This window comes from Lissotriton helveticus, chromosome 3_1 (assembly GCF_964261635.1).
Source record: "Lissotriton helveticus chromosome 3_1, aLisHel1.1, whole genome shotgun sequence".
In the NCBI taxonomy this organism is placed as follows: Eukaryota; Metazoa; Chordata; class Amphibia; order Caudata; family Salamandridae; genus Lissotriton; species Lissotriton helveticus.
The window spans coordinates 296,104,459-296,120,406 of record NC_136061.1 but is presented as its reverse complement, the minus strand read 5'-3'; the positions used below and the strand labels follow the sequence as shown (position 1 = coordinate 296,120,406).

The 15,948-nt window shown below is 44.8% G+C and overlaps 1 protein-coding gene across 1 annotated transcript in view; it reads left to right on the top strand.

Moving 5' to 3' along the window:
* Positions 1-15,948, top strand: part of CLTC (clathrin heavy chain) — a 987,367-nt gene that overhangs the window by 385,295 nt on the left and 586,124 nt on the right. The window contains exons 10-12 of the mRNA XM_078679837.1: positions 3,508-3,630; positions 5,450-5,587; positions 6,239-6,403. Coding sequence (XP_078535963.1) covers positions 3,508-3,630; positions 5,450-5,587; positions 6,239-6,403 — 426 coding nt within the window. The remainder of the gene's footprint in view (positions 1-3,507; positions 3,631-5,449; positions 5,588-6,238; positions 6,404-15,948) is intronic.

The following is a 15,948-nucleotide window of genomic DNA, read 5'->3' as shown; positions in this document are numbered from 1 at the left end:
CGCCTACTTAAAGCTCCTCCCCCAGCGTAGCGGGACCGCGTAGCGGGCGCGCCTTCGCGTGGCCGGAGTCGTGCCAGAGTCCTGCCCGTCTGCGCCCGTCCGCGCTTAGGCCGTGCGGGACGCTGCGGGTAGGAGGACTGTGGCAGGTGAGACATCTGTCTTCGAGCCACGATGCTGACATACTCTAGAGAAAGTCTATATTCCATCGGACAGGTTAGTCAGAGGTGTAGCCTCCCGCCTGTTCACCCGCTCTATGGCCCGTACCGTTGCCGCTGCAACGGTTGGGTGCTTGACCCTCTGGGGCCCATCCTCCGGAAGGGTTCGTTAGTTGCCCACCGTATTAAGGGCCCTCCGCCCTTTCTGCGGTTTCTAAACCTGAATGTTAGATCAGCATTGAGACACCATCAAGACATCCACGATCTAATCGAGGATGAAGCCCCCGATGTCTTTGCCATCACTGAAACCTGGCTCCAGGATGCGGATGCGGCTATTGCCAATCTAGCATGCCCCCCTGACTATTTGATGTTTACTCTCAATAGATCTTCTAGAGGCGGTGGTATAGCTCTCATAGTGAGGTCCTGTTTTTCCTGCGTGTGGAGCGGCCTTAACATTGCCGGGTGTGAAAGTGCATCTTTTAAGATCTCAGTCAGTCCTCAGTTTACGTTCTCTGGGATGGTTGTGTATCGTCCGCCGGGCAGCGATGTGGTGTTCAGAAATTCATTCCCCGATGCTGTTGGCACACTTGTTATAGATTGTGCCAACTATTCCATCTTGGGTGATTTGAAGCTACATTTTGATACTCCTTCCAACTTGACGGTACGCAACATCTCTGCTGACTTAGAGGCCTTTCAGCTCTCCCAGCTGGTTTCTCAGCCTACCCATATGGGGGGACATATCCTCGACCCCTTTTTTACTAATCTGCCGGAGACTAAAATCATATCTATTTCTCCATTAGCGTGGACCGACCATTCCCTGGTGACCATTCAATGTCCCATACCTGTGACCAATTCCATCCCTTCGGGCAGACGGGTATCCAGGAGACTCTGGAACAAACTCAGGCTAGAAGACTTTCATCGCCTTCTAGTTGAAGATCCGCTGGACCCACTGAATGGCGTGGAAGAGGGCTATGACCACTTTTGCTCTTGGATTACCAGGGCTCTGGACACTCTGATTCCCATCGTATCGAGTAAAATCAGTACTAGAGAGTCGAGTCCCTGGTATGACAGCGCCTTACGTGCCTTGAAGGGAGCCTGTAGACGGGCAGAGAGAGCATGGCGGAAGACGTATGAGGCTGATTTAAAAGCTGCGTATGCTGCTTCCGTCAAGATCTATCACCAAGCCATCTGTCGAGCCCGTGCGGCATTTTATGCTGCAGAAATTCGCAACAGCTCAAACCCGTCGAAGACCATCTTCAAGGCCGTGAAAGATCTTTTGGCAAAGCGGACTTCTTCTGTGACTGTGGGTTCCATCTCCCACTGCGAATCCCTTGCTTCTTACTTTCTGGGAAAAGTCCAAGCTATCTATCGAGCATTCCCCAGCATAGGGATCGGCCTGGGAAGTTCCAACGGGGCACTATGTCATACTACCCTGCTTTCATTTCCCCCTCTTTCTCTGGAGGGGTTTGACAAACTTGCTTTGCAAGTTAAATCTGGCTCTCCATCGGATCCAGTAAGACCTGCTCTTTTTAGAGACCAGGCCTTTATGGGACGCTCAGTCGTACGCTCCCTAGTCAACCTCTCACTGGAGTCGGGTGTGGTTCCAACTAAGTGGAAGCAGGCGGTTGTGTCCCCAATCATCAAGAAGCCCTCCTTGGACCCATTGAAGCCCGAAAGTTATCGTCCCATTTCACTGTTACCCTGGCCGGCGAAGATAACGGAGGCTCATGTCAGCTTGGCCCTATCAGAACATCTCGCCCGGACCAACGCCCTTGATCCCACACAGAATGGTTTCCGTGCTGGTCACAGCACGGAGACTGCTCTCCTCGTGATGGTAGAGCATCTACGGGCGGTGCTGGATGCCGGTCAGACGGCGGCGCTGATATTGTTAGACCTCAGCGCTGCCTTTGACACGGTCTCTCACGATATCCTTCTGTGTCGGCTCGAGGAGATTGGTGTCGGGGGCCAGGCGCTACAGTGGTTCCGCTCCTTCCTCAGCAATCGTTCCTTCTGTGTTGCCATCCCTCCCTTCAAGTCCAATTTCCAGCCATTGGCCATGGGGGTTCCGCAGGGATCCTCGCTGAGGCCCACGTTGTTCAATCTGTACGTGAGACCGCTGGCTGTGGTCGCCAGGCAGTGGGGCCTAACTTTGGTCTCATATGCCGACGACACTCAGCTGGCGGTTACTCTCAGCGGGGATGCGGAACAAGATGCCCCCAGGTTTCAGGATGGACTGAAGGCGGTGGCTAGCTGGTTGACGGGGAACTGTCTCCAGCTCAATGTCACTAAGACAGAAGTTATGATTGTCGGAAGGGGAGTGGAACTATGGGGTGACCAATGGTGGCCACAAGAGTTGGGACCAACCCCGACGCCGGTGTCAGAGTTAAAAAATCTGGGAGTCTGGTTGGACGCTGGCCTTACCTTTGTAGGACACACCAAAAAAACAGCTGCCTGTTGTTTTGGCCTGCTGAGAGGCTTAAGACCAGTCCTCAAATATTTTGATGCCCCAACCAGGCAGCTGGTAATCCAGGCCACTATCATCTCTCGACTGGATTACGCTAGCTCTCTCCTGGTTGGGGCTAATCAGGCTGAGCTTACCCGCCTGCAACGGGTACAAAATGCTGCGGCCAGAGCGATTGTTGGCCTGCCCAGATTTTGCTCGGTGTCAAGTGTCCTTCGCTCCTTACACTGGCTTCCAGTGAGGAAGCGTATCCTTTTTAAGGTCCTTTGTTTGACCTTTAAGATTCTGAGAGGCATAGGCCCTGAAATTATGTCCAGCTTTCTTTCTATGTCCCAACACGCACTCTCCGTTCCCTAGGCCAGGCCTTTGCTGTAGTTCCTAGATACAGGCTTTGCCGCGTGGGGGGACGTTCCTTCAGCGTTAAAGCTGCACTAACTTGGAACTCTCTTCTGGTTGAAATCCGCCTGCTGGAGGACCTCACGGCTTTCCAGAAAGCCATAAAAACCTTTCTGTTATAGTTGCCCCCTTTTAGTTTTCTGTTAGCACCTGTTGTGTTATGCCTTACCTTGTCAAATGCGCCAGGACGCTCCTTAGCTGGAGTAGCTGTGCGCACAACAAATAACAATAACATAACATAAACCTGGATAAATTAAAATGGAAATGTTAAAAAAAATATATAGCATTAACCCAGGAGCTCTAATTCTGACCTAGTACGGTTTGTGCATATTACTTGCTTGTGACTAGTCCAATCCTAAATGCAAATTGCTTAAATGTGCATAAATAGGTGAATACTAAGTTAAAGTTTTTTCATAGAATGTTTTTCCTGACTCGTGATGTTTGCTTGTGGTACTTTGCGTGCTGTCTTTTTAAACCACTTCTCTTGTTCTGTAGGTGGGATACACGCCAGACTGGATTTTCCTGCTCAGGAATGTGATGAGAATCAGCCCAGATCAAGGGCAGCAGTTTGCTCAGATGTTGGTTCAGGATGAAGAGCCCCTGGCTGATATCACACAAGTAATAGAGAACTTTTTTCTTTTTTATCCTCCTATGTGATCAATGCATGCGTACTTTATTCGACATTAAACTTAATTCTGTCAACTGATTTGATGTGTATGAATACAGATACTTTGAAAAGTGTATGTTCACTGTTTTTGAAGCTAAATGGCTGTTTTCTAGGTGTTGCGAAATTATAAGAGTCCATTGCCATACCTCCCCTTAGCTAGAAGTTGGATCATCACAAAAAACTGGCTCTAGACTATCACAAATAAAACAAATTAAGATCATTAAACATCCCAATCTACTTCCATATAAAAAATGTTAACACTTGGACCTTATGTGATCTCACATTCACTAAGAGGTTGTTTGTTGCCAAGGACCTGCTGGCACATTCTCAGCCTTCCTTTGTGCTGTTTTCCCTGTAGGATAGCCATAACAGACACCCCTTTCAGGTTCTCTGGCTACTGCACTTTAAAGAGAGATCCTGTTTGTTTATGCTAATCGCTCTGCAGTGTCCCATCTCCTGAATCCACCATAATTCACCAGTTTTTATATGCATAGTGTACAGCAGTCTTGAGTGCCATAGAAGTGATAAGGCATAATGGTTGTGCATCACAACACAGAAGGTATGCACCATGACACAAGTAATGTTCCCTACTCCATCCTTTACTGCCCACTTCATAGTGTTGCAAGAACATGCAGTCGTACAGAAGTAAATCATTCCAACAATGGAATGGGAGATATATGCTTAAGCTTGCAGAGCTAGAAATAATTATTTGATACCATTGGCACTTTACATCTGTGGATTTTATGTATTGTATACTATATTTCTGACTAGAAAACCTTTTCCTCTTGAAATGTATTTGTTGACTAAATGTCATTGCTGAATAGTCATTCTGTAATCCATCTGAAATTAGCTTAACTAGGTGTTAAAGGTGAAATGATGGTCTTATCTGTAGCAGTAAACCACATTCACATTTGGGTCTTTATAATGCACTTGCAGCAGTTACCCTCTGTGTTGTGCTTTAGTTGTGCTGTGCTAGAAGGTGCTGCAGTGTCTGGAAGAATCTCATGGTGCTGAAAGAGTCCTAGTTTGAGAACCATGAGGTGGATATTGTTTTTGCGAGGCTTGCTATTTGTGGAATCTGCTAGACTTTAACTTGTGGAAAATGGTGTGAATAGGGGAGGAAGATCTTGACAGGAGAGTTTGGAGACTAGAAATAGGTAGCATAGAATGCAAGTTAAAAACCATTTGTAAAAAACTCTGAACCAGACAAATAGAGTAATATAAATGCGCTGTTTTGGTTATCCATGCTCCTGGGGCTCACTGAACTAGAAGCATATGAATATAGAAAGGCCAGAAATCTGGATGCAGTCTTTCAGTGCATGAGATAAACCTAAGACAGTGTTTGGGTTTAATTATTCTTTTATATTGTCACCCAGAGATTTGTAAATGACAAACCATGGTGTCTGATTTAGCAAAGTTTGTCTGTCCAGTCTCAATTTTTTTGCAAACTTCATTGGGATTTCAGAAGTGTCATGAATACACCTCTTCTGAAGGTCCAACAAAAATAGCCTAATAACGCATCCTCTGCCCACAGAACCACTATGAAAGAAATCTGTTGACATGTGTGGCACTCTACGAAAATATCAACTTAACATACACAAGCATATTATGATTCCTTACTCCTCACACCCCCTCTCCTAAGGCCTTTTTTTTTTTTAGATTTTAGTATTACCAGAATATTGTCCCAAATGGCTGCTGTCATCTTCACTGGTTGACAGTGTAATAAGTAGTGTAGTGGCTTTCTAAAATGGACATTCTTTGTTTTTTCAGATTGTTGATGTATTCATGGAGTACAACCTCATTCAGCAGTGCACTGCCTTTTTGTTGGATGCTTTGAAAAATAATAGGCCCTCAGAGGGCCCGCTGCAAACACGCTTGCTTGAGATGAACCTCATGCATGCTCCTCAGGTACGTTGATTACTTTTGATACAGGCCTTGTAATTGTACTGTGCAAGTTGGTGTATGCTGTTCGCTTATAATGTGAACATTTTCATACCAAATTTCATGGGCATAGACCCATTTGGATCTTCAGTTTATTGGAGGAGGGGATGTGGTCTAATAGCAAAGTTATCCTTTATACTTGTATTCTGATTCTATTTATCACTTGACCAAAAGTTGTGTGCTTGTCTTCAAGTCAATTAATCTTTTTCCAGTTGTAAATTGCCGTAATGTAAAAATTGCACAATGTAAATAGACGTTTTAATTTAAGCGATTTCAGCTCTTCACAATACCTCCCCCATTGATGCAATGCACTCATTTGCATCCCAGTTATGTGTGCTTTATAAATACTAATTTTGAGATGCAAATAATTATTCTGATCTTGACAACTTTCAGCACTATTTTCAGATGTTATGGAGAAGCTGTTTCTCCTCAAATACCATACTTTAGTGAGCCGTAGGTACCTTCTGTAAATACTTGAAGGATGAGATGGTCTCACCCTCCGCATAGCCAGCTCCAATGGTGCTGAAGGCAAGAATATCTTGTTCCTAGCAGTGTAGGGGTTGAATAACTTGAAAATGACGTGTGCTGTAAAAAATTGTTTTGCTGCTTTTATTTCAGGTAGCAGATGCCATTTTGGGAAATCAGATGTTCACGCACTATGACCGTGCTCATATTGCCCAGCTGTGTGAGAAGGCTGGCCTGCTGCAGCGTGCCCTGGAACACTTCACTGACCTGTATGACATTAAACGTGCTGTAGTTCATACACATCTTCTTAACCCTGAGGTATGTGCTTTAAAACTTGTTTGTACTGCCAAGTTAAGTAATGTAACATTTAGCAGTGGCATTTGCCACATCTTAGTGCTAACCCAGTTCGCTACAGAATAATAAATCTTCACATGAGATTTTTTTCTTTGATTCTCATTCTGTTATCTGTCCTTTTAGATTGTATAACTATGTGCCTGTGAGCTTGTAAATGGCTGTCATGCTTGTTCAGTTGCTTCAGGTACTGACCTACAGTAATTGGTGAACGTTAAAATACATTACAAAACAATTTTGTTATCAACCCCTTTCCAGTTAGGAGGGCTTTGGGCTGTATTCTCTTCTCTTTAGTTGCTGAAGTATCCTTGCCAATGACACATTTCGTCTCTTTTACGGTTATGGTTTTACTGCTTACTGCTCGGTAGTTGTTGTCCGAGGGATCGTGCAGAGCGATTCAAGTCATGGCTCACCACCAGATGTTCTCTTTTATGGATGTCAACTGAATGCTCTTTTCTCAGGTTTGTAAGTGGATGGTAGCAGAGATGATCTTATCCTTTTTGTGCTCTTACTTTTCAGGATGGGTTGTCAATTTGCTTTTAATATAGTGTTCTAGTGTTGATAGCAATATCATTTTTGTTGTCCTTATGAAGGTGAGCATGTGATACTCTGTGATAGGCTCCCTCCTGCAACACACCTAGGAGATTTTTTTTAACACCCAATCTTTCATTCAGTCATCTATACAAATCTTACATAGGGATAGAAGTCAAGCATTACTAAACAGGAACATTGCCAAAGTTCTTATCTCATCCAGTCAAATCTAATCCCTTACATTGTTCCCTGTCTGACACATTTAACTTCGTATATGGCGTGAAAACAGTTATGAAAGAAATATTTAACCCATCTCCAACCCACCCCACGCCCTGCAGATCATTGTTAATTGCTGTTCATAAAACACAAACAAGAGCAAACTCTAAATCTCTCCAAACCTATTTCGAGTCTTTTCGCTTCAGTCTGAAAAAATCGCTAGCTTTCCCAGGTTTGGTTTCAAAGCGTAAAGAATTTAAAAGCTTTAAATCTGGATGGGTTCACTGCAGAAGGGATCTTGGTTAAAGATGAACATCAACATTCCCAAACCATGCCAAAATCCAAATTTTGTTTCCATCATATTGTATAATTTCTCTATTGCCATTAGGTTCCATTAACTGGTATATCGTGAAGTGACATGAGGTGAGGGATCTATCTTCTTCCAGTGGGGCGCTATTGCAATTTCAGCTGCCTCTCAAAATTCCAGAAATTACTCTATTTGCTCTGAATTGGTGGTGCAAGGTCTGTGGTCTAACATCACTGTGGAGATGCCTCGTGGGTAGGGCATCTCAAAATGTTCTGAGGAAACTATGCAACTGGGTAGCGATACCAGCTCAAAAGCAATTCATAATGTGCTTCTTTGTCTAAAACACTGTGTACATTAAGGTGTAAATCTTTCCATATAGTCATCCATTGTGTATCTGAGTGTGACATGCCTGTTCTATCTTGCCACCCTTGTCTGTGTGATAAGACTGTGATTTCACCTAGATCAAGAGTGTATAATTGCAAAATCACTTCCTTTGAACCCCAGTTGTCTGTTGTACAGACTTCTCAAAGGAGTTGAAACTTCTGATAGTGGAGTCATTCCACCCAGCTTACACCTAGTGACACAGATGTGTATAAAGGAATCTTTTCCTTCCTGCTCCTTTAAAATCTTTCTTGCACTCCTTAAAGGGCTTGATCTTGCTAGTATAAAATAAATCTGATGCAAGTGTCACCCTCCTTGCCAGGTTGAGAAGGGACCTGGTTGTAAGGCTGGTGTAAATGACTGATTTTAATGGATTGGCGTATGTGAGGAGGGATAGGTAGTCAATTTTTCATCTTGTCCCAGAGTAGCATTGATGTTTGTGTGCTAAGGTATGCATTTTAGGATGATCTCCCTTAGAGTTCTATATAAGGGGGGGACTACCACTGCCCTGTTCATGTGAACCCAGATGTTCTCTTGCACTATAGAATTCCACCCTTAACTGTACTGCCCAAGAATAAGACTTCACGTCAGGTAACACTAGCCTGCCCCTATCTCTAGGCTGGCACATCATGTTATAGAAAACCCTATGCCCTTCCCAGCCCCCACATCTGAGTTTTATGAGTTTAATCAGTGCCCTCTTGAAATCTGCAAAATGTCTGAGAAATGTATTGGTATTGCTTAAAAAATACATAGCACTTTTAAAAGTAAAGTCATACAGAGTTTACTCTGCCTAGCCAGGAAATAAAGTAACTGCCTTCCGGGTAAATCTCCTTTTAATGCAGCAACAAGAGGATGGAAATTTGCCTGGAGTCTCCAAGGTTGGGGTAATCATAACCAATGTTCCCTTTAATTATTTTCCTCTGTGTGCGGCAGAGTAAGGTCTGTGTGCGCTGCAGCCAAGGCTATGTACGCCAAGAACCTGACTGTGTGTGTAGACCAGAGCTTTGAGTGGGATGAAAATACTCGGTGATCTTTCAAAGGGGCATAACTGATGCAATTAGGGTGTGGCGTAAAAGCAATTACGCTAAAAATGTGTGCATTGCATATTGTGCCACCCTACTGATATTTTGAGGCTTCGGTCATTGCATCCAGATATATAATACAAGTAACATTGCACCTACAAGAAGCCAAGACTATTGGCTTTGTCAATGGTTGTTTTTTGCAACAAGTTGTATATAATATTGAAAATGCTTCCGCTCTTGTGGTTGGGGTTGTGGCTAATGCTCGAGCTGTCGATTTAGGGCATTGGTTTTTAGTCTCGGGTCAGCCTAAAATCCTGTGATCCTGGGCAAATCAAGTAATCTCCCCATGTATACAAAAAAATATAATAATAAATCATGTAAAGTGCTCCAATACTTTTGGGTTGAGTTCGCACTATCTACAAACTTGCTGTATTTCTTTTCTAAATACGGGGTAGAAACCATAACAGATGGAGAAAGAATGAGGAAAAGAGGGAAAGATAAAGGGAGGGCAGAAAGGAAGAATAAAAAATAGGAAATATGAAAAGAAGGAAGAAACTGCGACAAGGAGAGGTCAATAAAAGGATGGATATAAAGGTGAAAGGTTTGAGAGATGGAAGAGTAACGTTATATTTGCATGGGCGGGTGCACGTAAGAATGGATTGAAGGATGAATCTTTGGATAGATGGATGGAAACCTAGATGGAAGGGTGAAAGGCTGGGTGATTGATAAAAGGTGGGTGAAAGGATGGATCGATGGAATGGTAAAGGAAGGATGGATGGATTAGATGAAAAGACAGATGGATGGGAGCATGAATAGACAGGTGAAATGAACGCTGGATGAAAGGCTTAAAGGGTGGAACGATTAATAGATATGAGGGATGAAAGACCTCTTCTAGGGAGGACGGACCTTATTAGCTTCCCTCTCCTGATGGCTTTGGGGGGAGGATGTATCCCAATTCCCAGCTGCTGTCTGCAGCCAAGCAGGGCGATGGACACCAAGAGACAGCGAAGGCCAATGGCTCCATATTCCCAGCTGCAGCACTGTGACTGAGAGATGTGGGAAGTATAAAAAATGAAAATTAGGAATGTTCCTGCTAAGGTCGAAGTTCAAGTTTTAATATCATTGTTAGATATTTCTTTTACAAGTTGATTAGGTTACAGCAGTTTCTAGATCTTAAGGAGTTTCTTGTTGCACACATTTCTGATATTTATAGGTTTCCCTGCTCATCATTGCTTGATTTTGCTCGCACAAAAGTGTTGTTGAAATGTCACTCATTAATGCACTAAAATTAGGAAAATGTCACACACAGCAATCTGACACCTTGGCAGCTATGTGAATGAATACATAAAAGAGATCTCTGCAGCTGGTCACCTATTCTGGCAGCCATGGGTATAGGAAGTATTGGGATTCAATCCCCCCCACCCCAGATTGTGGAGGGGGGGCACGGGGGACAAGTGTCAGGGGGTGAAGACACGTCTCCTGTGCACTTCCACTGTTTGCAGGGCCCCTGGAGCGCTATAGCGCTACCTGTGACAGCTCTGCCTTCGAGGCACTAGCCTGCCCTCAAGGCAAGTGCTGGGGGCCATAGAAGGAGCTCTTCTTTCACACACCCCACTAGGTGATGCATCTTCTTACGCCCCCACCTCAAAACCCTAGCTGAGAAAAACTCATGTTCGAATGCAAACCAACAAAACGTAAGTGTTAGTGCGAGAGCCTTCAATGCACTCCCTGGTCTGAACCCAGTGGAGTCCCCCAATAAGAAAAGGCCAAAGTGCTTTGACGATTCTGTGCTTTCCTGAGCATTTTTCCCATGAAAGGTTGTTTAAGTTTTATCCTGTTTTGTTTCCAGGCATAGGAGGACAGATGATGTCACATAGTGCCAGATCTTCAGCACGCACTCTGATTGTAGAGCGTGCTGTCTGTTCAGGCACTCATTATGCTAGTGTGGAGCGCTATGTTTATTTTCAAATGTGTGCTCATGTTGTGTTTACAGGGCACTGTGCTGTGATTTAAAATGGATGTTACGTTGCATGTGAATTATGTGGGCATTTGTCAAAGTATTCCTATTAATCACAGCACCCGTCATGCGTTGTAATTAACAGGAATACTTTCACAAATGCCCACAATCAACCCGCAGCCTCTCTATTGAGAAAAGACATGCAGCAAGTCCAAAAGCACAATGTGTGCTTTACAAGTTGTGCTTTCAGACTTGCTTCATTTCTTTTGTAAATAGAACGTGGCTGGGTGCTGATTGTGGGCCATTGTGATAATATTCTTGTTAATTGCAGCGCATGACGGGCGCTGTGATTAACAGGAATCCTTTCACAAAGGCCTCAGGCCCCCAGTAAATTGCTGTTTTTCGCCGCTCGCGTTTTAAAAGCGGGCGGTCGGCAAGAACGTGTGCACGCTTCACAGGGGACACTGCGCGCTCGGTGCCTTAAAGGTGCGTGGGCGCACAGGCGCGAAGGTTAGTGGGAACACTGATCATAACTTAGAAGTACTTCATTGACCATGAGGTCCAACACAGCTGGCTACATCCGCTCAATGTATCTACATCAGTGTGGGGGAAGGGTGAGGTTTAATATCTCCGGTTTAAATACATTTACTTTAAAACCTCAAACAGCTTTGTATTCCTGTAGCATCTCTTGCAGATGGGGACTGAAGAACATTAATAAAATGCCGTCCGCAATCTTTGTGGGTCCCGGACGAATTATGTCCTGTGTATTTCACCATCCTCAAGAATGTGCCTCTCTAACTGTTCTGTTGAAAACGAAAGTCCTGTTTTTATTGGCTTTCTTGAAAGGGCTGTTGCTTCTGTACCTTTGCTTTTAATACAATGCAGTCACTATGGAGGACTGCCTTAAAGACATCCCAAAAAGTCAACAATACTTCCCCTTTATCGTTTTCCTGGAACTAAGTATTGATATGTGTCCATATTTGTTCCTTCAAGACTGGGTCACTTGATAATGAGGCGTGGAGTACTCCTCTCCCCACATTCCTAGAAACATTATATACATTGAATTCAATAGTGCATGATCTGAAAGGTAGATCAAACCAATATTGAAGAATAATGCAACTGGTACCCCTGGGTGTTTCTTACTAGTATATAATCAATTGTAGAATGTCTTAAGCCCACAAGAAAAAAAAATATTCTGTTTCTTCCTGATGTTGCTCCCTCCAAATGTCACAAAGACCTATCTAGAGGAATGTATTATTTTTCCCCAGCCGTCAACTGTAATTGCCACCATTAAGACAAAATGCTCCAGTTTGAGTGACTGGACACTGTTCAGATTGCTTTCATCTTGAATTATGGACCCCCTTCTGCCATCTTCTCCAGTGACCTTTAGTCTCATAATGATAGGGCGTGGTAGAAACCCACCTGCCAGACAACTGAAAAAAAGCTCCTATTCCATTCTGTCTTGTAATAGCTCCTTGAGCCAACTCTACTCCTGCCCAGTCCTATCACAGTGATGAACTTCATTGCCCAAGGAAACCCCAGCTCCCCTCAAATCTAATCCCAAGATTTAAAACATCAGAGCTATGAACTGCCCTTAAGTTACCTCATCAAAAAAATCCTCTCCCCCAAACTGCTGTCACACCCGGACTCCTCCCTTTGCCAGAACTCCTCAGCATCAGGAACCTTACCCCTCACCCATCACTTTACCAAGCCTCTACCCCATCATTCATTTTTCTTACTAGACAGAGCAGTAAATTGGCTAAAACAAGTCACACTTGCACTACTGCAGTAGGCATAAAGACCGGCTCAAAGTGGACCAAAATCAAGTGCTTCACCTGGATGTAAAAGATCCTTTTTTGCCCATGTCCATTTGCTACGAAAAACACTTCTCTGATTTCCTGCATGGGCTCAAATCCTGTTCAAAATGGTATGCATGATACAAGAATTCATTCATGGCTTTACATTGAAGTTATTAAACTACTGACTAATGAAATATCTGCCCCATGAGATCTCTTCGTTCTGCCGATCAGAATCTATTCCAAATCCCAAGATTCTGTAGAACTCTGCATGGTGAGAATGCCCTTTCTATCCATTCCAAATGGGTTCCACTTCTAGCCACAGTGAAATCCTTGGGCTTCTGTAAATCACTCAGATATTGGGTATTTGTGCTACTGTTGCCTGTATTTTTTAATGCATTGTTTTATACCTTCAACTTTAGCTCAAGGAAACCTTTCTGGGTGATAGTGCTCTTAATTGAAATCAAATCAAGCAATGTCTTTCAAAAGTCAATAATACCAGGCAAACACCAGCCTTTGTCATGACCCACTCACAGAGCAGGCCTCAGTAATGCCCCTGTTCGAGGCATAGGACCTACAGAATTCATACTTACTCTAGTATTGGAACTTTCATAGATTCCCATAGCTTGTATCTTTCCCCGGCGTCGGAATGGGTGCCTCGGAAAAATAAAAAATAGGTACAAAAGAGAAAAAAAGGCCTAGCCCTCATCTCATTTTGTAGCATATACACCTCTTTTTGTAAAAGAGACCAAAATAATACAACCACCAATCAGATTAGCCTCACCCCATAGAACCTTCCTGAGAGAGCCTGAGAGCCTCAGATTTTCTAACGCACGTTGTGCAAGGTAGTGTCCACTGAGCTCTGCTCAGATTTCTCTTCAACTTCTGTGGTTCATCTGTTTCTCTTCAGTTTTCTTCAGGATATCTGAGAAGGCTTTATTTAAAGCATGTGCCACCTGTTCAAAAAAGAGGCTTTTTGTGGAGGACAAACATAAAGACTGTATTTATTGTTTGTACCCTGACCACAAGGCCACTGACTGCAAGATCTGTCGGACCTTCTCTTCAAAGACCTTGAGAGACAATGAGGGACGTTTACTTACCTGGTTGCAAAAGGTAGTCACGGAAAGACCCGATATCTAGTGACCGTGATGATGCCTCCTCTGCGATACAAAAGGGGATGATGGACGGAGCGTTTGAGCAAATCAAACACTCACCCCCAGTCAACTGATCTGGGTTTAATCCATCACCATTCTTTAGCCCACTCAGCCACCCCATTTCAGACATGGCTATATGCAAATCAGTCTGACCCTGTGCCTCATGGGAACAGTACAGCCCGAACTGCCAAGCCATGTCTTCCATGGACCGCAAACAAGCATCCTGGGACCGGTTTCGGATTCATAATCCTCATCAGCCAGGCTATCTTGAATCCAGTGGCCAAGTGAGCAAGGGACTCACGTCTGAGCATACCCTGCCACACTTAGGGCGAACAAAGCGATACAAAAGGGGATGATGGACGGAGCGTTTGAGCAAATCAAACACTCACCCCCAGTCAACTGATCTGGGTTTAATCCATCACCATTCTTTAGCCCACTCAGCCACCCCATTTCAGACATGGCTATATGCAAATCAGTCTGACCCTGTGCCTCATGGGAACAGTACAGCCCGAACTGCCAAGCCATGTCTTCCATGGACCGCAAACAAGCATCCTGGGACCGGTTTCGGATTCATAATCCTCATCAGCCAGGCTATCTTGAATCCAGTGGCCAAGTGAGCAAGGGACTCACGTCTGAGCATACCCTGCCACACTTAGGGCGAACAAAGCGATACAAAAGGGGATGATGGACGGAGCGTTTGAGCAAATCAAACACTCACCCCCAGTCAACTGATCTGGGTTTAATCCATCACTATTCTTTAGCCCACTCAGCCACCCCATTTCAGACATGGCTATATGCAAATCAGTCTGACCCTGTGCCTCATGGGAACAGTACAGCCCAAACTGCCAAGCCATGTCTTCCATGGACCGCAAACAAGCATCCTGGGACCGGTTTCGGATTCATAATCCTCATCAGCCAGGCTATCTTGAATCCAGTGGCCAAGTGAGCAAGGGACTCACGTCTGAGCATACCCTGCCACACTTAGGGCGAACAAAGCGATACAAAAGGGGATGATGGACGGAGCGTTTGAGCAAATCAAACACTCACCCCCAGTCAACTGATCTGGGTTTAATCCATCACCATTCTTTAGCCCACTCAGCCACCCCATTTCAGACATGGCTATATGCAAATCAGTCTGACCCTGTGCCTCATGGGAACAGTACAGCCCGAACTGCCAAGCCATGTCTTCCATGGACCGCAAACAGGCATCCTGGGACCGGTTTCGGATTCATAATCCTCATCAGCCAGGCTATCTTGAATCCAGTGGCCAAGTGAGCAAGGGACTCACGTCTGAGCATACCCTGCCACACTTAGGGCGAACAAAGCGATACAAAAGGGGATGATGGACGGAGCGTTTGAGCAAATCAAACACTCACCCCCAGTCAACTGATCTGGGTTTAATCCATCACCATTCTTTAGCCCACTCAGCCACCCCATTTCAGACATGGCTATATGCAAATCAGTCTGACCCTGTGCCTCATGGGAACAGTACAGCCCGAACTGCCAAGCCATGTCTTCCATGGACCGCAAACAAGCATCCTGGGACCGGTTTCGGATTCATAATCCTCATCAGCCAGGCTATCTTGAATCCAGTGGCCAAGTGAGCAAGGGACTCACGTCTGAGCATACCCTGCCACACTTAGGGCGAACAAAGCGAATGGATTTGGGCCCAGATCTTTGGACTGGGGTGAATGTGTGACATTGATCCACATTCTGTCCATCATTGTTGTGTTTGCAGTTACCGCTCTAAGTGTACTGGGGATGCTCAGACGTGAGTCCCAGGCACTCCACACCACTGGAATCAAGCTAGCCGGGCTGATGAGAGGTGTTACCTCGAAACCGGGCCGGTCCTCGGATGCTTGTTTCCGTTCTGGGAAGGACATGGCTTTTGTAGTTCGGACTGGACTGTTCCCATGGGGCACAGGGTCAGCGCTGATTTGCATATCGCCATTGTCTAACCCAGGGTGGTGTGGAGTGGAAAAACGATGGATTTGGGCCCAGATCTTTGGACTGGGGTGAATGTGTGACATTGATCCACATTCTGTCCATCATTGTTGTGTTTGCAGATGCCTCCTCTGCGACATTTTCGAGGAGATCTCAAAAAAGGATAGGTCTTCAACTTCTGCTGACCTCTCTGCCAAAGCCTTA